At 53.1% G+C, this 21,641-nt stretch overlaps 3 protein-coding genes across 5 annotated transcripts in view; 1 reads left to right on the top strand and 2 right to left on the bottom strand.

The window, feature by feature from the left end:
* Positions 1-4,391, bottom strand: part of TOP3A (DNA topoisomerase III alpha) — a 29,360-nt gene extending 24,969 nt beyond the window's left edge. For 2 of the 3 annotated variants that reach the window (XM_033089275.1, XM_033089277.1), the window contains exon 1: positions 3,995-4,391. In XM_033089275.1, the coding sequence (XP_032945166.1) occupies positions 3,995-4,174 (180 nt within the window). In that variant the 5' untranslated portion in view covers positions 4,175-4,391. The remainder of the gene's footprint in view (positions 1-3,994) is intronic. The other variant, XM_033089276.1, reaches the window with a different exon arrangement.
* Positions 4,392-4,643: 252 nt separating this feature from the next.
* Positions 4,644-13,979, top strand: SMCR8 (SMCR8-C9orf72 complex subunit). Its single transcript, XM_033089279.1, has 2 exons — positions 4,644-7,488; positions 13,514-13,979. Exons 1-2 carry the CDS (start codon positions 5,129-5,131, stop codon positions 13,965-13,967), a joined length of 2,814 nt encoding a protein of 937 aa, XP_032945170.1. The 5' UTR covers positions 4,644-5,128; the 3' UTR covers positions 13,968-13,979.
* Positions 13,980-18,739: 4,760 nt separating this feature from the next.
* The window catches only part of SHMT1 (serine hydroxymethyltransferase 1), a 29,553-nt gene continuing 26,651 nt past the window's right edge, over positions 18,740-21,641 (bottom strand). Inside the window, exons 10-12 of the mRNA XM_033089667.1 lie at positions 20,859-20,975; positions 20,157-20,267; positions 18,740-19,838 (exon numbers count right to left, since the gene is read on the bottom strand). Of these exons, the coding sequence (XP_032945558.1) occupies positions 19,666-19,838; positions 20,157-20,267; positions 20,859-20,975 (401 nt within the window). The 3' untranslated portion in view covers positions 18,740-19,665. The remainder of the gene's footprint in view (positions 19,839-20,156; positions 20,268-20,858; positions 20,976-21,641) is intronic.

Genomic DNA, 21,641 nt, shown 5'->3' with positions numbered 1-21,641 from the left:
AATTAACACATAAAAAGCATTTAATAAAAATCGAACACCCGTCATGATAAAAAGCATTTATCCCCCCGCCCCCGTTAACATCATACTCAATGGTAGAAGACTGAAAGCTTCTCCTCTAAGATCAGGAACAAGACACGGATATTCATTTCCACCATTGCTAGTCAAGATGACTAGATTCTAACCAGAGCAATTAGGCAAGAAAAATAAATAAAAACATTCAAATCAGAAAGGAAGAAGTAGAACTATCTCTATTCACAGATGACATGATCTTATAGATAGAAATCCTAAAGAAGCCATCAACTATTAGTTATTAATAAGCAAATTCAGCAAAGTTGCAGGATATAAGATCAACACACAAAAACCAGCAGCAGTGAAGGATCTGAAAAGGAAATTTAGAAAACAACTGCATTCATTACAGCATCCAAAAGCACAATGAAAATGACAACACAGTGCTGAAAGAAATTAAAGAAGACTTAAATAAATGGAAAGACGACCTGAGTTCACAGATTGGAAGTCAGTATTAAGATGGTAATACTTTCCAAAGTGATCTATAGATTCAATGCAATCCTTATGAAAATCCCAAGTCTTTTTTGCAGAAATGGAAAGCCGATCCTAAATTTCAAATAGAATCGCAAGGGGCCCCAAACAGCCAAAACAAGGCTGAAAGAGAAGAACAAAGCTGGAGGACTCACACTGCCTAATTTCACAACTTACTGCCACGCTATGGTACTCAAACCCGTGTGCCACTGACATAGGACAGCTATAAAGAACAACGGAACAGAACTGAGAATCCAGAAATAAACCCAAACATCTACAGTCAATTGATTTTTGACAAGGGTGACAAAACCATCCAAGGGGAAAAGGACAGTCTTCAACAAATAGTGCTGGGAAAACTGGATATCCACATGGAAAAGAATGAAGTTAGATTCTTCTTTACACTATATAGAAAAATTGACTCAAAATGGATCGATGAACTAAATATAAGAGTGAAAACTCTTAGAAGAAAACATAGGCAAATTTTCATGACCTTGGATTTGGCAACGACACTAAAAGCATAACCCACAAAAGGAGAAAAAATAGATAAAACTGGACTTCATCAAAATTAAAATCTTTTGTGCATCAAACAACACTATCAAGAAAGTGAAAAGACAACCCATAGAATGGGATAAAATGTTTGCAAGTCATATATCTAACAAGGATCTAGCATCCTGACTATATAAAGAACTCTTATAAACACAACAAAAAGACAAACAACTCAATTCAAAAATGGGAAAAGACATTTCTCCAAAGATACACAATGCCCAATAAGCACATGAAAAGACGCTCAACGTCACTGGTCACTTGGGAAATGCAAATCAAAACCACGAGATACTTCACACCCAGTAGGATGGTGATACTCAAAAAAAGGAAAAAATAGTAAGTGTTGCTGAGGATATGGAGAAATTGGGAACATGGCTGGTGAGAATGTAAAATATCCCAGCCATTGTGGAAAACAGTTTGGAAGTTCCTCAAAAAGTTAAACATAGAGTTAACTATGACGCAGCAATTCCACTCCTAGGAATTTACCCCAAAGAACCAAAAACAGGTAATTCAAACAAAAATTTGAAAATGAATGTTTACAGCAACTCTATTCACAATAGCCAAAGCTGGAATAAACTCAAATGTCCACCAACTAATGAATGAATAAATGAAATGTGATATATCTACACAATGGAATAGTATTCAGCCATTAAAAAGGGAAAGGTACAACATAGATGGATTTCAAAAACATCATGCTAAATGAAAGAAGCCTTACACAGAAGGCCACAGATATGATTCTTTTTATATGAACATCCGGAATCAGCAAATTCTTGGGGGACAGAAAGCCGATTAGTAGTTGCCAGGGGCCGGGGGAAGTGGAGTAGGGAGACACTGCTTAATGGTTATGGCATTCCCTTTCGGTGTGATAAAAATCTGGAACTAGAGAGAAGCGATGGTTGCACTACACTGTGTATATACTAAATGCTAGTGAATTGTATACGTCAAAATAGTTTAAATGGTAAATTCTGTACTGTAACATTCATGCATAAAATACATGGCTAACACCCTCATGATCTGCCTTCAACTGTCTCTTGCTTAACTCACTGGTTCCTCCATCTCACACTCCTAACTTCTCAGCTTTTCAACATGCTGAGCTGTTTCAAGCCAGTTTGTTTTTTTTTTTTTTTTTTTTTATGAAAAGGTATTGCTTGCCCTTCCTTCCTTCCTGTGAGTATTTTATTTTTATTTTTTAATTACTGTTGACATATAATATTGTATTAGTTTCAGGTACACACACGGTGACTACACATTTATGTAACTCACACAGTGATCACCCCGGTAAACCCAGTACCCATCTGACACCATACACAGCTATTATAATGCTACTGACTATATTCTATGTACCCAAGACTATTTTGTAACTACCAATTTGTACCTCTTATCCCCTCCCCCCTTCACCCATCCCCTACCCCAGTCTCGCAACCCTCAAAATGCTCTCTATGAGCTTGTTTCTGTTTTGTTTGTTCATTTATCCTGCTCTCTAGAGCCTACATGTAAGTGAATCACAGGCATTTGGTTTTCTCTGTCTGACTTATTCCACTCAGCACAATACCCTCTAGGTCTATTCATGTTGTTGCAGATGGCAAGATCTCATTCTTTTTTATGGCTGAGGGGCTGTTCTTTATACATACTGTTTCCACTTCCTGCTAAAACTTTCAAGACTCAGCTCCAACATTCTTCCAAAAAATATTTACTGAAAGTCTCCTGTATTCCAGACACTGTATTAGGCACTGGAATATAGCAATGAACAAAACAGAAATAGCCCCTTTCCTTTGGAGCTTAGAGTCCAAGGAGGGAAGGTGAGGGACATCAAATGAATAATTTCATAGTGCACTACTTACCTGTAGTTGGTAGGTGCCTTCCAAATAGAACAGGGTACCATGACAGCTTATCACAAAGCGTACTTGACCCCGTTGGGGGGAGAGCAATGTGAGGAAAAGGTTCCTTGAAGGAGAGATTTAAACAGAACCCTGAACGACACGTAAGTTAGGTGTAGACGGGCCATTGCCAAGAGGCCTAGGGCCATAGAAGTAGGCGAACCTTGAGGCTGGTCAGCAGGACTCTGCAGCATCCACACAACCTGGGCTCCTGCTCCACCAGCCACATGCTGGAAACAGGTCTAAGAACCCCGGGATTTGAAAGAAAAAGGAGCAGGGAACTTCCACTCCATGCTCTTAGACATGTTCTCCAGAAAACCATTTCAGGATTCATTTTTGTTGTTTCAGATTTTCCTGAACAGCTCTTAAGGCCTCCATGTGACCTCCTTTACAAAACCCCTTCTTACCGTCCCCTTCCTTTGTTCCCTCAGTGTGTCTAGAACATATCTTATCCCTTAGTTGCCTGCCCCTCAGAATTAGTTTTGTACGAATAGGAATAAGGCTGACAGCGCCTCTAATCCCCAAACACTTACACAGTGTTGCTCTGTCACTACGCACTTACAGGCCGTAAGAACACATGACGTGTGGCAGAAGACAGGAAAGCTAGGTTAGCTGGGAATGGTCCGGCAGGGCTTGAAGGCCAAGCTGAAGGAGTTTGGTCAGTGGTTCCCAGCTTGACTGAGTTTTAGAATCAGGAGGGAAGAATGTTCAAATACAGATTTCCCCAGTCTCATCCCGGGACCACAGAATAGCCAGTGCCCCAGGGGGTTCCGAAAACCAGACAAGTTTGGCAATCACTGTTGTCGGCAAGAAGGATCCAAGGTTTTCAAGTAAATGAGTAAAACGTCTTAACTACATTTTTAAATGCCTGTCAGTCCGAAGGGAAGACAGGAGGCTACTGCAATGGTCCGGACGAGACGTTAAAGACCCAGAAGTGGGGGAAGTCACCCTCATCTCTATTCCCGGGGCCCACCAGTCTGTTCCGCTCCGTGGACCTCCACAGCCAAGCACAGCTGATCGCAAATGCGCCTCCTTACCCGCCTCATGCGACCGTTGGAAAGCAAGTCGGCGATCCCCTTGGCCGCGTCGTTTTTCTCCGCCACACAGAGTACTTTCCGCACGCCTCGGAAGGCCACCTCCATGGCGGACGGGGGCAGGGTCTGGCCTCCGGGCCGATGCAGCCACCGGACTGCGTAGCGGGCGACCGGGAAGATCATCCCTAGGCCCGGCGCCCGCAGCTGCTCCCCGGGTGCCCGCACATGCTGGGGAAGCCAGAGGTGAGGGCCACCCGACGCCTACCCTAAGGGCACTAGAACCTCTGGGAGCCGCCAGCGCCGCTGCCCGACTGCGGGTCACCACCCAACAGCCCAGCGGGCTTCGGAGGTGCAGCCTTCTCACCACCGCCGCCTCTGCAGGGAATCCCGCACCTCGGCGTCCGGCTTCCGCCCGCCTTCTCCCGCCACTTCCGCCAGGAGCGAGTCCACGGGGCCGCGAACTACAACTCCCACACTGCCCCGCGCTCCCGGACCGCTCGTCCCATCACGTTTCCGCTCCTTCGCCTCACTTCCTTGCCTTGATCGATTCGTCCTTGGGATAAGCCGCTCTACAGTCCTGTCCAAGCCTCTCACCGGAAGTCTACGCAGACGCTTCCGGGTTACGTGGCGCCGACACGACGAGTCATGTGACACCAAGATGGCGGCGCCGCGGTAGCTGGCTCTGGGTTGTGGCGTCCGAGGAGCCGCGACGGTTTCTGCTCTCGGGTCGTAGGGGCGGCAGCGCTTGGCTGGTCCCTACAGCGGCCCGTGGCCCCACGTTAGGCATCTGTTCAGGTCGGGGCTGTTGCTGTCACGGTGGGTTCGGGGGAATCCCGGTGATCTCGCTGCAGGTGTTCTGCGTCGGCCGCCAGAAGAGGAGGAGGAGGGCATCCGGCCTCCCCGGTCTTCTGTACCTGCGGAGTTCGGGAGGCCTCCGAGCGCCCTGGAGGAGCTACACCTGTGAGGGGCTGCGGGAGTTCGAGTTCTCGGAAGTGTGAGAGGCAGCCTGCGACCCCTGCGGGCGCAGAGAAGATCGCAGGGACTTTCTTCCTCTTCCCGGGGCCTGGCTTCCCCGCGTCGATTACCCCAGCATTCTTCCCTACTTCCTTTCAATGTTGTCTCAATATATCTGGAAATATGATCAGCGCCCCTGACGTGGTGGCCTTCACCAAAGAGGACGAGTACGAGGAGGAGCCCTACAATGAGCCGGCCCTGCCCGAGGAGTACTCGGTGCCGCTCTTCCCCTTCGCGAGCCAAGGAGCTAACCCATGGTCCAAACTGTCCGGAGCCAAGTTCTCTCGGGACTTCATCCTTATTTCCGAGTTTTCGGAGCAGGTGGGACCCCAGCCCTTGCTGACCATCCCCAATGACACCAAAGTTTTCGGTACTTTTGATCTTAATTACTTCTCCTTGCGGATCATGTCTGTGGATTACCAGGCTTCCTTTGTGGGCCATCCCCCTGGTTCTGCCTACCCCAAGCTGAACTTCGTGGAGGACTCCAAGGTGGTTCTGGGAGACTCCAAGGAGGGAGCCTTTGCATATGTGCACCACCTTACCCTGTACGACCTGGAGGCCCGTGGCTTCGTGAGGCCCTTTTGCATGGCTTATATCTCCGCAGACCAGCACAAAATCATGCAGCAGTTTCAGGAGCTTTCAGCTGAATTTTCCAAAGCTTCTGAGTGCTTGAAGACAGGCAACAGGAAGTCCTTTGCTGGGGAACTTGAAAAAAAACTAAAAGACTTGGATTATACCAGGACAGTGCTGCATACTGAGACGGAGATCCAGAAGAAAGCCAACGACAAAGGTTTTTACTCATCTCAGGCAATTGAGAAAGCCAATGAACTGGCTAGTGTAGAGAAATCCATCATTGAACACCAAGACCTGCTGAAGCAGATCCGCTCGTACCCTCATCGGAAGTTGAAGGGGTCTGATTTGTCTTCTGGGGAGATGGAGCATACCCAGGATCAGCCTGACCAGGCAGCCACTACCTCTAATCCTGACGAGTGTGCTGACACAGACCTATACACCTGCAGACCCGCCTACACCCCAAAACTCATCAAAGCAAAGTCCGCCAAGTGTTTTGACAAGAAGTTGAAGACCTTGGAAGAGCTCTGTGACACTGAGTATTTCACCCAGACCCTGGCTCAGCTCAGACACATTGAGCACACATTCAGAGGAGACCTGTGCTATCTCCTGACCAGCCAGATTGACAAAGCGTTACTAAAGCAACAGCACATAACAAATTTCCTCTTTGAAGACTTTGTGGAGGTCGATGAGAGGGTGGTAGAGAAACAAGCAAGCACACCCCCTCCGTCCAGTCAAGACAGGCCGCCTTCCAGGTCCCTAGGAGAATGTCCAATTCCTCAAGTGTTAATTAGCGTTGGCTCCTACAAGTCCAGCGTGGAGTCTGTGCTCATCAAGATGGAGCAGGAACTTGGAGAGGAGGAGTACAGGGAAGTGGAGGGGACAGGACTGAGCAGCTTTGACCCCCAGGAAAACTTGGACTACCTGGATATGGACATGAAAGGGAGCGTCAGCAGTGGGGAAAGCATCGAGGTTCTAGGCACGGAGAAGCCCACCTGTGTGCTGGCCACATCTGACAGCCAGGCCAGCCTCACGGTGTCACTGAGCCCCCAGGTGGTCCGGAGCAAAGCGGTCAGCCACAGGACTGTCAGTGAGGACAGCATCGAGGTCCTCAGCACCTGCCCTTCCGAGGCCCTCATCCCTGAGGACTTCAAGGCCAGCTACCCAAGTGCCATTAACGAAGAAGAGTCATATGCAGACGACAGTGAGGGAGCCATCCACTTCCAGGTAGGCGTCAGCCTGCCGGAGCTGGGGGAAGCCGAGGAAGGGAGCCTAGAAAACGCCACCTCACAGACAGACTCCTGCTGCATCGGGAAGGAGAGCGACAGTCTGCAGGGGCCGCTGTCCACTCCAGTCCCCACACTATCTGACAAGAATGGAGTAGTGAGCACCCCCCCGCAGCGCTACAGGCAGACGGACCAGGGCTTCCATGTGGACTTCACGGTGGAAAACGCCAGCCCTTCTTCCCGAGACAACAGTTCCGAAGGCTGCCCTGCCTATGAGCTGGACCCGAGTCACCTGCTGGCTAGCCGGGACGTCAGTAAGACCAGCCTGGACAACTACTCAGACACCACCAGCTACGTGAGCAGTGTCGCCTCCAGCAGCTGGGACAGGACCCCCTCCTGTGCTCATCCCGCCGGCCCCTCTTCTGAGAGGCATAAAAAGAGGGCTGGCCAGAATGCCTTAAAATTCATCCGCCAGTATCCCTTTGCCCACCCAGCCATCTACTCCCTGCTCAGCGGAAGGACACTCGTGGTCCTGGGGGAGGACGAGGCCATAGTCAGGAAGCTTGTGACAGCGTTGTCCATCTTCATCCCCAACTACAGCCGCTATGCCAAACCTGTGAAGCACTGGGTTTCCTCCCCTTTGCACATTATGGATTTTCAAAAGTGGAAGCTTATTGGCCTGCAGAGGTAATTGGTTACGGGTGGGGAAGGGCCCTGTCCGGTTAGAAATGAGGCTTCAAATGTACACCCCCTAATTAAGGTTAACAAGTTGGTGTGGTGGACCCCGAATCAGGAGGTCTAGCTTCCAGACGGCACCAACTCATTGTTACTTTGGGCAACTCGTTCCCTTTCCTGGCCTCTGGTCCTTGTCTGTCACATGAGGGCGTCATAGTTCCTAGGTGGTTGCCAACCTGCTCTGCTCCCTGCTGTGTCAGAATTATTAGAGAATTGTAAAAATCACGATTCCTGGGCCCCGCCTGCAGAGATTCTGGTTCAGTTGGTCTTGGGTGAGACATGGACTTCCTGTGATGTACAGCAAGGTTTGGGCAGGAGTGGGCTTTGAGATCTCGGGTCCTTGCCGAATCTCAAAGGAGCGTTATGGTGTAAGTGACCCGGGAGAGAGCTGCCTCCGAGAAAGGCCTGCGGTAGTAATAGGAGAGGGCAGCCGTCACCAATGAGGGACCGCGGCCCCAGCGGCTCTCACTCGCTGTCCTGTTTGCCCTAGAAGGCTTTCTTCATAAGGAAATGCAAAGCCAATTCCTTCTCCCTCTCGTTGAGTGTTTTCTGTTTCATTTCCCGTGTTACTCTCTTGTGCTTCGGTAGATTCTTTTTGTTTTCCCAAACTGCTTGACAGGTGGTCTGGCCCAAGCATGTGCACTGTGTTCAGTCTCCGCATTCCCTTCTCTGCAGCCTACTTAGCTCGTGTGTAAGGTGAAGGTGTGGAGCGAGGTGAGCCTTGGAGTCCCTGCTGACACAGTCTCCCTCTCGCACCACACAGGAAGGCAAAGGAATGTCTTCCACGCTGCAGTCAGCGCCGTTTCTCATTTTCTGGCTTCCCCTTTACACGGGTCTCTGATATCAGTGAAGTCACCATCCGAGTCTCCTTGTGAGTCACCTGGATTCACTCCAACGCTTGCGGCATTAAGCTTTCCCCAGGGTTATGGGGGGGATTCAGGCAGGTGCCACTTCTGTAGTCAGACGCGTGTCCATTGCGCCACTGGCCCCGTTCTAGGTGCCACTCCCATGTCATGCTGGACTCACTTGTTGAGAGTCTACCCCAGGCCATGGTGGCGGGTGCTGGGGTACCAGCCAGGCCACTGCTCTGGAAGGATGTGTAGTTTAGGAAAGGGGACCCGGGGCCAGAGCCTTGCCATGCAGGGAGATGAGAGTTCTGACAGTCAGTGCTTTGTGTGTGCTAAGGAAACAACGCGAGTAATTTAGTGACAGGTGGGAGGGAGGGAGCCTGAAGAAGGTCTGGGGTCTTTGGCTTGAGCCACCTGGAAGATGGGGTTGCCCTTGTTGGGGTTAGAGGGACAACATGGGGAATTGGTGTGACAGACTGAGACACCTGGACAAGCCCATTCCTTGGGCATCATGGGAAACTGTCGAGTGCTTGTTTACAGATGCAGAATCTGAGGCTCAGCAGGTTAGGTGACGGCACCGAGTGGCCTTGCAGCTTTGTCCTTCCTCCCAGGGTCCTGACCCTCTGCTGACGCCACCTCTGTGTGCTTGGGTTTAACCGTTCTGTCCGGGGAAGGGAAGGGTTTTTCAGGGATTATGTTTTGTTACCGTTCTTGGTGGAATGATAGGTTGGTATCCCTTTCTCTCTCTCTCTCTCCCTCCCTCCGTCCCTCCCTCCTTCCTTCCTGTCCCCCTCTCCCTCTCTCTCTCCCTTTTCCTCTTCCCCCACCTCCAACTCAATTCCCTCACCCCAACCCCTTGACATTTGACTTTACCTCAAAAGAGGATCTAAAACGCACATCAATCTGTGGACATTATCTGGCTTATCGAGGACCAGGTTCAGTACGGCCCTGCCCTTTCCAGAGGCTTTCCCTGAACATCCCTCCTTAGGTTGTGCCGAGTGGCAAAAGGGTGATCTCTTACGCCAGCTGCACTCTACCAGGTACCTGACTGGAGGCAGTGTTGAGAAGGGTTCTGAGGCCGCGGTCGGCTGCACGGAAATCCCGCTGTGATTACCTAACGACGTGTCCGTGGGTGCAGGAGAGGGCAGCTGGCAGGTTGGCTGTGTTTGGCACCCAGGAGTGCAGGAGGACATGTGAGCTGGGGGGCACCTGGGCGAGGCTTTGTTCCCTCCTGAGAAAATGAGGGTTGGATCACCAAATGATCATTTGCCAAATAGTTATTGAGGGCTGTGTGCCAGCCACGGTGCCAGTGCCAGCATTATCAGGTAAGTCAGCAGCCATGGCGCGTCCCATGACAGGGCAGCCCTCACTCCAGCTCCAGCTGTCACCACTGTGAGCCTGACCTCTCGGAGGCTTTTCCACGTGCAGAGGGAGCTGACAAGACCTGCCCCTTGAGAGCAGCGGTTGGAGTGCCGTGCTGTGCACGACGAGAGCTATGGGGAGCGAGGAGGGCGGCGCAGGGTTAAGGAAGACAGTAGCCAAGAATAGAGTGCAAGCAGGGCCAAGGGACCCACGCCTCAAGGACTGCGCCCCGAGTCGGCCCAACACACAGCTTTTATTGATTAACAAATGAGGAAGTAACGCTTGTTAATCTCAAGATCTGTGAATTTCATGCATTATACTAGGAAACTGATTCAAACCAATCACCCTTGCCTGCAGGCAGCCGGAACCGAAAGTCCCAGGATGTCTTAGTAATTGCTGTATGTACCTCCTCAAGGGGCAAAAGTTTTATGCCGAACTTACTGATATGAACAGATGGAGAACTGATGTTATCACATCATTGAAACTCTTCCCAAACAGGCTGTGGGAAGGAATGTAGCCACAGAGGCAGAAGCTCTCCTTAGCCGGGGGAAGGTGGGGGTCTGTGCCCACCTCTATCAACCCCGTGAGTTCTCCAGATGGCCCCATGTGACTGTGCCTGGCTTAGGTTGTTCCTGCCTTGAGGAATCTTAACCGGTCATTGACTAACCATCCATCCTTTGGGGCCAAACAGGGAGACATAAGGTGTAAGCACAAAGGTGAGGCAAAGTCCCTGAAAGGATCCGTCTCACAGACTCTCCTTTGTTTAGGGGCAGGTACGAGGGGACAGACGGGTAGGCTGCTGCGTGACAACAGGGCCCATCACGTCTGATCCCCGAGCATTCTGCAAGGAGGGCAGGCCTGGGTGGCGGGGCTGATGCAGCCTTCCCCGCAGGACTTGGAGCCTGGAAGCAGCCCTCCACAAAAGCGAGACCTGTCAGAAGTGATTGCTGAGGTCTTGCCAAGAGTCCCACGTGGGAAGTGAGTGATTACTTCTCTCTCAGAGCTCTTCTGCTCAGACCTCCTGTGTACACATGCTGGGAATTGGGACAGCTGCCTCCAGGGGTTCCGTTCAGGCATGAGGAGGTTCCAGGGGGTCGGAGGCCTTGTTCCCCTGGGGACCTGTCAGTGAAGGGTCAGCTGAGGGGCTAGAATCCTGGGGGGTGAATGGTAGACGGGATATGAAAGGGTCACAAGATGGAAACCTGTGGCGCGTAGTCTGTGGCTGTTAGAGGGAGGCAGTGGATGTTCTGAGACCAAGTCCTGTGCTAGCTCTACGAGCTGTGAATTTGGACCAGCCATCGCATTCGTTCACGCAGCAAGCTCGTCGGCCCATCGGTGAGGGGCTTGTAGTAGCAGCCCCATGCAGGGCTGGATGTGTGGACAGCCCCAGTGCCAGTCCTGGCCCTCGGAAGTGCCCGGAGTTGTGGACGGACGGCGAGTCAGCCCCACAGCCAGACCCAGCACTGAAACAGGGAGGCAGAGAATCAGCATTAAAGAGAATGAGCAGAAAAGGGAGCTTTGTGTGGTCATGAACTTCCCTTCCCGTTCGCTGGGGTGCTCAGCAATGGAGGGGGCTGGTCTCGTGTGCTAGGTTAATCTGGAATCAGAGAATTGTGACTCAGGAGGGTCGCGTCCCCCTCAGGTGCTTTGACTTCAGCTAAAACCAGCTCAGATGAACTGCTTTTACGGGCTCCCACCCAGCACTGCCAGTGTCATCGGCCCTTGATTGTTTATTTTTTCACTAAAGTAGGCCCTCTGCCCCAAAGTGGGTACAGGACATGGATAAACAAGCAGGTCAGTTTCCCATTATTTTAAGTCAAAACCAGAGATTATTTTATAACTTAACTAAGCAGCAGTAACAAGCCCTGGACTGTTAGAAAAACAGCTCAGTTCTGGGGGGAAACGTGTTAGAGGCCCTGGGTTGAGTCCTGGCTCAACCACTTTCTAGCTGGGTGACCTTGGACACGCTGCGGCCCCTCTCTGGGCCTCAGTGTTCTCCTCTGTGCAGAGGCTGCCGCCATGGCTTTGGGATGAGCTGAAAGGAATCTAAACAGGTGTGGCAGGTGAAGGATGAGGCTCACAGATGCCCCAGACCTGCTGTGCAGCCGAGGGACAGGCCTGGGGCTTGCCTCTTCCTTCCCATGTTATCTGGCCTCCTGATGAGGCGCTTTGAGGGAAACAAATGGAGGAAGAGGTAGAAGGTGCGACATCTCAGAGAACATGTGCTGCCACAGGTAGGAGGGTGGGGGTGTCAGAGCAGCCCCAACGAGGCAGGGCCTGAGGCCACTGTGTTCCGGCGGGACAGGTGGCTGGGATGGAGGGGCAGCAAGATAAGGCGGGGCTTGGCTGTGCTGCGGCCGCGGTGCCTCGGTGAGCTGGGAGGTGAGGGTGCCTCAGGCGTGGGCCTGGCGCACTGGGATGTGTGGGGAAAGGCCCGCCTCCCCGAGAAGCCAGTGAGCTGCCTGCACGCCTGACTTCCTTCCCTTCCCTTGGGATGCGGGCCACAGCCCACTGCTCTCCTTACGGTTCTCAGAATGGGTGGCTCTCTGCTTTCCCATCTCGCCCACCTCGCTCGCTGCCGTCTGGGTGCCTTCTACGTCGCACGGCCCACCTTTCTTTCACGGCCCAGCTCCTCTGGGGCCACTCCTCTGGGAGCCTCCAGCCCGGGCCTCCTGTGGACAGACTGCACCCCCTCACGCGGGACACCTGCGTGCATGTTTTCCTCCCCGCACAGCAGGCTCATCCGTCGTTGCTCAGCACGAGTCACTGCCCGAATATAGTAGATGCTCAGTGAATGATTGTTAACTACGTAAGATAACACTCGGGAAGGGAAAACTAGGACATTACCTTGGTCCCAAGCGACTGTCAGTCCTTTTTACACACCACCTTGGGTCTAACACAAGCCGTCAATTCCAGAGGTGTGTCAGTCTGTGAGATCTCTGGTCAGCCAGCCATTTACTGGACTGCAGGGTTGTCCCAGCCCCTCTGGGAAAACTGATGCCGAGGGGGGTTTTGAGGAGCTGCTTACCAAGACCGACCGCCAACCTCCTTCCCTTGCTGAGCGAACCCTGCAGCCAGCCTCCGATGTGCCGGGCACAGCCCCGGGCAGCAGGGGTAGGAGGCCAAACTAGGGCCAGTCCTGGGTCTGCAGAAACTCGTCCACTGAGCAAGGCAAGACTGACAGCTGTCACCACACTGCTTAGTGCCAGGCTGGTGGTGCTTAGTGCCAGGCTGGTGGTGCTGAGGGCCAGGCGCTCTCCTAAGCACAGCTCATTTTGTCTCCATAGTGACTCGTGATGTAGAACTAGGAGGTCTGTCTTACAGATGAGGTTCAGAAAGGTTAAGGAATTTGACCAAGGTCACACAGCAAGAAAGCAAAAGGGGATCAGGGGTGGTTGGAGAAGGTTTAAACTGGCATAAGCTGAGTATAAAAGGGAGTGGAGGGGATCCCATGCAGAGCAGATAGGCCATGAGTTTGAGGCCCCGCCAAAAGCTTGGCATGGCTACAAGGGAGAGTCACTGGGGAAGTGACAGACGAGGCCTTAGAGGCCAGCAGGAAGCAGGGTGTGCAGGGCCTTGTGGGCCATGCCAAGGCACGTGAACTTGGTCATGAGGGTGGTAAGGAGCCCTACGGAGATCATGACGATCAGATTTGCCTTCCAGAAAGCCAGTGAGTGTCAGCCGGGTGGGCGCTGGCCAGAGACAGGAGGCCACACTCCCACCCGTGCCTGCGTCACCTACCTGCTGACCTTGCCTGTGTGTTTCAGATTGGCGTCCCCTGCCAGTGCTGGCACTCTCCACGCGCTGAGCCGCTACAGCCGCTACGCGAGCGTCCTGGACCTGGACAACAAGACACTGCGCTGCCCTCTGTACAGGGGCACCCTTGTGCCTCGGCTGGCAGACCACCGTACGCAGATCAAGCGGGGCAGCACCTACTACCTGCACGTCCAGAGCATGCTCGCCCAGCTCTGCTCCAAGGCCTTCCTCTACACCTTCTGCCACCACCTGCACCTGCCAGCCCACGACAAGGACACACAGGAGCTGCTGGCCAGCCGGCAGGCGAGCTTCTTGAAGCTGAATCTCGGTCTCGTGAATGAAGACGTGAAGGTGGTCCAGTACCTGGCTGAGCTGCTGAAGCTGCACTATATGCAGGAGTCTCCTGGGACCAGCCACCCCATGCTCAGGTTTGACTATGTCCCCAGTTTTCTGTACAAAATCTGAGGTCAGTCCCAGCCACTGTGACTCGGCACGGGGAAGGGAAGGGTTGGCGTGACCAGCTGCCCTCGGAGCTGTTGAGACTTGTGGTGTCGTAGGTGAGAAGGAAACCAGGGTGGCAGCTGGGGTTCTCAGGCGGCTCCAGGCAGCTTGCAAGTTGGAATTGGGCAGAGGGGGGCCTGGCTCTTTGAAGGCGTCTGGAAGGACAGTACCAGCTCCGTCTCCCTGGCGAGTGGCCCCAGGCTTGGGAAGGGGTGCTTGGCTTCCTGAGGACTGCAGCCAGAGCAGCGGAAAGCCTCCGTGGGGCAGGATGAGGGGCAGAAGGCAAAACCCGGATGGGACGGCCATGGGGGCCACATGCAGCTGCGCTGGACACTGAGCGGCAGAAGTAAAGCAGCGCTGAGTGCACCGATTTGGTGGAAAACAGGACGCCGGAACATCCATTGTCTCACTCAGACTCCAGCTGAATGGCCTGCTACAGCGATCATCCCAGGGGAGGCCCGACAGGTGAGGTGGAGGGGAGGAAGCCGTGCCCCCGCTGGGGCAGAAGACCACCCCGGTTCCAGTGCTGCCGCGAGCGTGAGCGGCACCATCCCCATGCTCACACCCTCACCAGGCGCAGAAATGCCTGTGGGTGGGCCCTGGGAATTGGGCCCACAGGACAGCAGGAGTCACTGGGCGTGTCACTGAGACACGTGTCAGTGTGAACGCTCGCGGAGATGCTGGAAAAACGCGGAGCCAGGCAGGGCCATGGGGCCATGAGGCCACCAGTGTGCGCGTGATGGAGAGCCGGCAGGCTCGGGGGCTGGCCCAGCCGATCTGCAGAGCGAGGGAGCACGGTCCTCTTCAGGAAGGTCTGCAGATGCGTGTTGGAACTTGGCAGAGGTCACACCCCCGTCCTCTCACCCAAAGCAAACCTTTGCAACTACTTCACTACCTCTCATGGGGTCTTGTGGGCACACGGTGGCAGCAGAGTTCTGTTCAGCTGGCTGGTCTGGGTGGGCAGCCCGGCTGGTGATAACTCATGGCAGGGATTTCCTCCAGGAAAGAAGAAAGCTTTTCTTGTGTGGCTGACTTCATGTATCTGCCCTGGGAGGCTGTGCAGGCCCAGAGTGTGCTCACCTCCCCGCAGCTCGCTCCCGCCCCCATGCAGCCCACCAAGGACTCACCTCCCCACAGCTCCCGCCCCCCAGGGACCCACCAATACTCACCTCCCCACAGCTCCCGCCCCCAGGGACCCCCCAATACTCACCTCCCCACAGCTCCCGCCCCCCAGGGACCCCCCAATACTCACCTCCCCACAGCTCCCTCCCCCCAGGGACCCCCAATACTCACCTCCCCACAGCTCCCTCCCCCAGGGACCCCCCAATACTCACCTCCCCACAGCTCCCGCCCCCAGGGACCCCCAATACTCACCTCCCCACAGCTCCCTCCCCCCAGGGACCCCCCAATACTCACCTCCCCACAGCTCCTGACCCCCCAGGGACCCCCAATACTCACCTCCCCACAGCTCCCGCCCCCCCAGGGACCCCCCAATACTCACCTCCCCACAGCTCCCGCCCCCCCAGGGACCCCCAATACTCACCTCCTCACAGCTCCCGCCCCCTCAGGGGCCCCCCCAAATAGGCCCCCCTCACTGCAGCAGCTCACTTCTACCCTCATGAGCCCCCCGACGTTCTCAGGAGATGCTCCCTGGTTCAACCAACACGACCTCCCTGAAGCTTCTTAAACAAATGCCACTGGTATATAGATGGAGGGTTTCTTGCAATCTTGAAAATTTTATACTATTTTAAGCTGTTTTTCCCACTAAGTAGGGAGAACTCTCGGTATTTGCTTTTCCTTTGTTCCCAGAAAATTGTGATAAGACACACCTGAGCGAGCCACCAGTGCTGAGCACGCGCGTGTCTCCGGGTGCCGTGTTGTGTCGTTGGGCGACCGGTCCACCTGTCAGCTTTGTGGCATGTCATGGAGGTCCCAGAGGCAGAGCCCCCGTGACTAAGGAGGCTTGCATAACGTCACTCCTGTGGTCCCTTCTTTGCCCAGGCTCCACACAAGGACACGACCATTGGCTCGTACCCCCAGCTTCCGGTCAGGGTCCCATTCCTGTCATGGCAGAAATTGCCTCCAGGAAAGGCGAAAGCCTTCTGCTGTGGCTGTCTGTCGTCATGGATGTGTGATTTTGTTTCTGTGACCGAGAGCCGTTTGTGGCAAGTGTACTGCTTACGTCTCATCGTGCTCCTTGTACCTGTGCCTGTTGCATATGTTCACACACACGTGTTTCCAGGAACATCTTGGCAGCTTTGAAATGGGAAGGGTGTGCCAGTGGGGAAAGCTGCATCGAATCCTGCTGCTCTCAGCTCCCATCTGTCACCTTGTCCCCTCCCTCGTGTTCAGATGCCGCTTGGTTTTCTAACGGGGTGGCTACCTGCTGTGTACGAGGCCTCCAGGGGCGTGAGTCGGATCCCAGTGACGAGGTGGAAAGGGATCAGTGGCACGACCTTGGCTGTTTCATTGCTGTTTCACACCGACGTGGACTCCGCCGTGTATACTGTTCTCACCCGGGAGACCGACACGGGCCCGGCAGTCAGACTTGGCCTGTGGAGGTGCAGGCCACACACTCCCACAGACGTCTGCCTCGGAGGGTTTGCTCGGAAGCTCAGCCTGCACGACGGTCCCGAAGGCAGGCCAGGCGGGTGCGAGCAGAACACGGCCCTGCCGCGCCCACCACAGAAAGAGCAAACGGAGCGGCTCCCTGGGGCTGCTGCTTCACGAAGAAGGCAAGTCCCCTCACTGACCAGGAGGTGAACGCCAGGACTGTAATTTGTGGTTAAAATCTAACTTTTCACTGCGGCCATTTGAAAGGATTGCTTGATGCCAAGTATGTTTCTTTTCAGAGGGATCTTAAAGTAGTACTTGGACTGAGCCAGTTTGGGGAGAGGCAATTGAGACGGTGAAGCTGCCCTTCCCCAGCCCCCTCCGCTTTGGAGAACTGGAACCTACTGGAAGTCTCAGATGCATCTGCAAATCTTAATGGTGGGGAGCCCTATGCAATGGGACTGATCTCTTCTAGAATTTTCATTTGAGGTTTTCTTCTAGTAATAGGTCAATATAAGTGTTAATAAAACATTGAAAAACTCTTCCCAGAAAATAAAGGACATCAGAGCCCCTTATTCTTCAGTCCTGTCACTTTGAAGGACCAGGCACTGAACTTTGAGGTTTCTTTCAACTTCCAATTACCTGCCTCCCCTCCCCCCCACCTTTTTAAAAGCAGTCCAGGCTAGCAATTATGCAGTAGTGATTTCCAGAAGCTCCATTTTAGAGAATCAGCCGAAGTCTTGCACAGCATCTGGCGCTTAGATGGCTCCAGCCTGAGCTGCTGCCTCACGCCTTCCTCTTTCCCCAGGGACCTTGCTCCTTTAGTGGAATCTTTGGATTTTAGAAGTAACTTTTCCATAATTAACTGCAATGGCTGAAGTGACTCATTGCCCCAGAATTTGGATATGAGCCGTGATAGCTCACCTGTCATTTCCCGTCTAGCTTTTAACTTCATTTCCGATCAGTTACTACATGCAGAGTATAGTAGACTCCAACACCAAATAAACAACATCCCATTTCAAAATCCAAGGCAGGCGACCCGTTCTACTCCAAAGGCCAGGGCTGCTGCAGCTCAGAGCCGTGGTTCTGGAGGCCTGGAACAGTCCTGAAGACCGAGCACACACACTGACCAGCTGCGTCTGCCAGTGCTGCGAGCCTCCGCCCCCGGGACCTGCTGTTGCAAGGTGGGTCAGCATCTCCTGCTGTTGCTATGTCATCTTTGCACAGGTGGCAGCACTCAGCTGGTGGGGACCCATCAGGTGTAAATGGCCGTCAGAGGCACTGAGCCCCGCAGCCAGCAATCCGATTTTACCTGCCATCTCCCTGGACAGCTCAGAAGAAAGTGCCTTGGTTCGCACTTTGAATCAAACCAGCCAGCTTTCTAGCTTTTGTCCAGTACTGTCATAGGGACTAGAGGTACTGTGTTAACAGACTGCAGAAAGGAAAAAGTATCAAATTTCTACTTCTGGCTGGAAAGCGAAACCAGTCTCGGCTGATAAGGTTTGAGCATGCCAAGTTTTCCCGAGCCCTTTTCCCATTGAGCACTGACCCAGTCGGGCCCTACCTGTGAAGGTCTGGTCATGGCCGTGGGAAGGAGGAAGTACCTTGCAGTGAACTAAGCTGCTGGCAGTGAGCCCTGGCTTCCTGGGACTGATGGTTCAGCTCCAACATGGAGGCTACACAGAGGTCTTGGAGATGTCTGTTCCTAGCTGGGGAGGAGTCAAGCCCCAGAAGACTTGGCAGCATAAGAACTCCCAAATTGGGCAGATGGGGGGGGTGTCACCTCCACCCCAGGGGACTGCAGCAGCCGTCCCCCACATGCTGGAGTAAATGCCAACAACATGCCAGACTCCAGACTGCAGGGGCACCTTCCAGGACCCAGAGCGCCCCTCCCACCGACGGCCGACACTGGCTGTCTACACAGGTTGGGCCAAGAGCAGTGCCGCCCTTAGGGTTGCAGTGAAAAGCATAGTCTGTGAGGAAGTCATATTTATTATTTTTTGAAAAGTATTTTATTACTGCATGTTCTTCTGTCTGTGCGTGAATGTGACCGACCGCTATGTGCGCTGCGGTCATCCTCCCTGGCGAGGGCAAGAGTACAACAGACGTGTGACAGCAGCTCGTAGGTAGGGCTGTACCAGACTTCAACCAGAGTAAATGCCAAACAAACAGTATGAGAAATGTACTTTCTAAGAAACTAATTTATTTGCGTTATTTTTGAAATACAAAAATTGGTTGTATTTTTTAAAGCTATAATTCTTGTAGACATTCTGTGGTTAAAAATTTGATTGCTTATTACAAATGGTCATTTATGTTTTGCACTTCAGCTTTGTGAAAAATAAACTCCCTTTGGGAAGATGACCTTTGGTTTCCTGATTGCAGGAGGGAGCTGGTTCTCAAGCAGGGGAGAGGGACCCCTGGCCTGATGCTGACACCAGGAGAGGACCAGGTACCCCAGGCGCTCCCACCTGCCCAGGGATGGCGGGTGAAGGAGACCATTTCCACAGCTGCTAACAGAGAAACCATATTGGGGGGCACCTTGCATAGGTTTGTCTAACTTAGAATTCTGATTGAAAGCACACAGCCAAAACTTGAGAATTTCCCTCTTCAGTTGTAATGTCATAATTCTGGTCTCCTTTGGCGTCCTACCTGGTAACAAAATGTTAAGAATGGGCAGCTTTTATAAGCTATAAACTTGGGTGTTTTTTATCTGCTGCATTGATTGGGGGAAGCCCAGTAACTGAGAAGGGTGAGTAAACTTACTGAATCTTTCTAATAGCTTTGCCCTGTCCCCCTATCTAAGTTAATTAAGGCTAAAGAGGTGTTTCATTTTTCCAGAGTAACTATATAGCTGTGTAGCAACTGAGATTCAGATTTAAACTCCTTAATAACTTGTCCCAGAATTACTAACAATGGGCCTTAAACAGATTTTGATTTGTGAAGAAGGTAACGTGAGAAAAGTCCCCACAGCAAGCCTCCGAGAGCACACAGGTGACAGGTCCCCTATGGCGGTGCTTCTCCCTATCCTCAGAAGGGCCAGGGTCGTCGGGCAGGCACTCCTGGACAGGCCCAATGCTCTGGCCCTGAGGCGCTGTGGCCGGTGGCTCCTCTAGAAGTCGGGCAGGCCAGGCAGAGGGAAGAGAGACGCGAAGCTCTCCACCTCCTCCCTGAGAGCCCTGATGGCACTGCGGTGCTTCTCGTCCCCTGCCAGCTTCTCCTTGAACTCCTTCAGGGTGGCTCTGGCACCGACGTCGCTCTGAAGCTGCAGAGTCAGTTCTATCCCTGTGCAACAGAGACAATGAGGCCACTGGGCCAGCAAGACACACCCGAGGCCCAACTGCCCAAGCGCCCCAGCCGCTGGGGGCGTGGCAGCCCTCAGGAGCAGTGTTCACCCCAGAAATGATTCTTGTATGCACCCTTCCTTGAGCAGGACAAGTTTATAAACCTCAGACCAGGTGGTCTGCTAAGTGACTACTGTCTCCTGTCCCCAGTACTCAGCCTTGACACAGAAATGTCCTTCAGTGGCGAGGTCCCAATCACGCAGTCAGAGACTCCATGTACACAACATGATGTGGCAAACTTCCAAACCTATATCCTTACCTCTGTGAATAAAGTGGGCTACTTTTTGGAACTCTTTTTCCAGAAGTCCTCGGGACGTCAGTGCTGGGGTCCCCAGTCGCAGCCCGCTGGGTCGCAGTGCACTTTTGTCACCTTTAACATAAAGAAGCTCTGTACTTGGGCTGCACTCAATTCACCACTGACCACTGTGTACTAAAAAGGGACACGTGGGCAAAAGGAATAGCTTGCTTATGCCAGCTCGGTCTAGCGGAGCGAGCATGGCTGACTTCCACACTAGAAGTGAAGCAAAAGCACAGGCAGTGGGCACGTTCTGACCATTCTACGTCAAATAGTAAGGAAGTGGCCTTGTGAAAAGGAAAAAAAAAAAGGTGGCCTTCTGTGACATGGCCTTTGCACTGTTAGCATCTGTCTGGCTTTGAGAAGTGTTGCCCACGTCTTATTAACAACCCACTGAGAAATCCAGCCTGCTTTCCAGAGGCCCCTCCTCCCTCATCCAAACGCCTCCTCACCTCCAAGCACTCCACCTTTCACCTCAGTCCCCCGTCCCTGCCAGGGTGACAGCCTGTCAAGGAGCGGCCCAGAGAGAGCCATGCTGAGCTCCCAAACAGCATGGTGTATCTACCCCCCAAATCATTCGAGGTGTCCCCAGAGCCAATTCCCATCAGCTTTAACTCCAGCCCTCAGTGCAGAGGTGTGGAAGAGGAGACCAAGGAGGACTCTCACCTGGGCAGGTGTTCTTGTTGCAGGCAATAGAACAGGCTTCTAGCACCTTCTCAGCCCTGCCACCATCTGTGCCTTTGGAACGGAGATCCACGAGGATCAAATGGTTGTCAGAACCACCTGGAAACCAAGTTGGACATGAAGGAATGCCTTAGAAGGCCGATTCCATGCCAAGCGAAGGAACTGCTCTCCTCCTGCGATGAGGGTGGTGGAGGAAGGGGGCTAAAGCCGGCGAGGCCAGGACGGCGTGTTCTGGGGGGTTCAATTGGGGCCTGAGAGTTTGACAGAAAGGACGGAGTAGGGTAAAAGCGCGCCTGGGGATGAGGGGGCTGCAAGCTGACAGGACAGGGAACAGAGTGCCCGCTGCAGCGACCTGGTGTGCCAGGTGCTGGTGAAGGGCCTGGCAGCGTATCCAGGGAGTGACAGCCCACTCAGGGCCCTTCACGGCTTCCGTTTCCTCTGACAAAGCACTTGGGAAACTGCCTCCCATTCAGCGTCTCTGAAGTTAGTCTTCAAGGCTCCCTCCAAGGCAGCACGGAGTAGCAGGCAGTGCTTCCCTTATGGTAACTGGGTCACCACGGCCTCCCCTGAGCACTGTTAGCCTGTCAGACATTTTATCCCTAATCCTGTGAGGGTGACAGTATGATCAGAGGGGGCAGATGAAGATATCAAGGCTGAAAGAACTTTCTGGAGCTGGTCCAAGGCCACCCAGGAGTCTCCCAAGTACCTGGATCTCTCCGCTTTGAACTCTCTTTCATCCCAGGTCATTGACTCGGGCAAGCAACG

This window comes from Rhinolophus ferrumequinum, chromosome 21 (genome assembly GCF_004115265.2).
Source record: "Rhinolophus ferrumequinum isolate MPI-CBG mRhiFer1 chromosome 21, mRhiFer1_v1.p, whole genome shotgun sequence".
Taxonomy (NCBI): Eukaryota; Metazoa; Chordata; class Mammalia; order Chiroptera; family Rhinolophidae; genus Rhinolophus; species Rhinolophus ferrumequinum.
The sequence above is the reverse complement of the archived record's forward strand: the minus strand, read 5'-3'. Positions and strand labels throughout refer to the sequence as shown.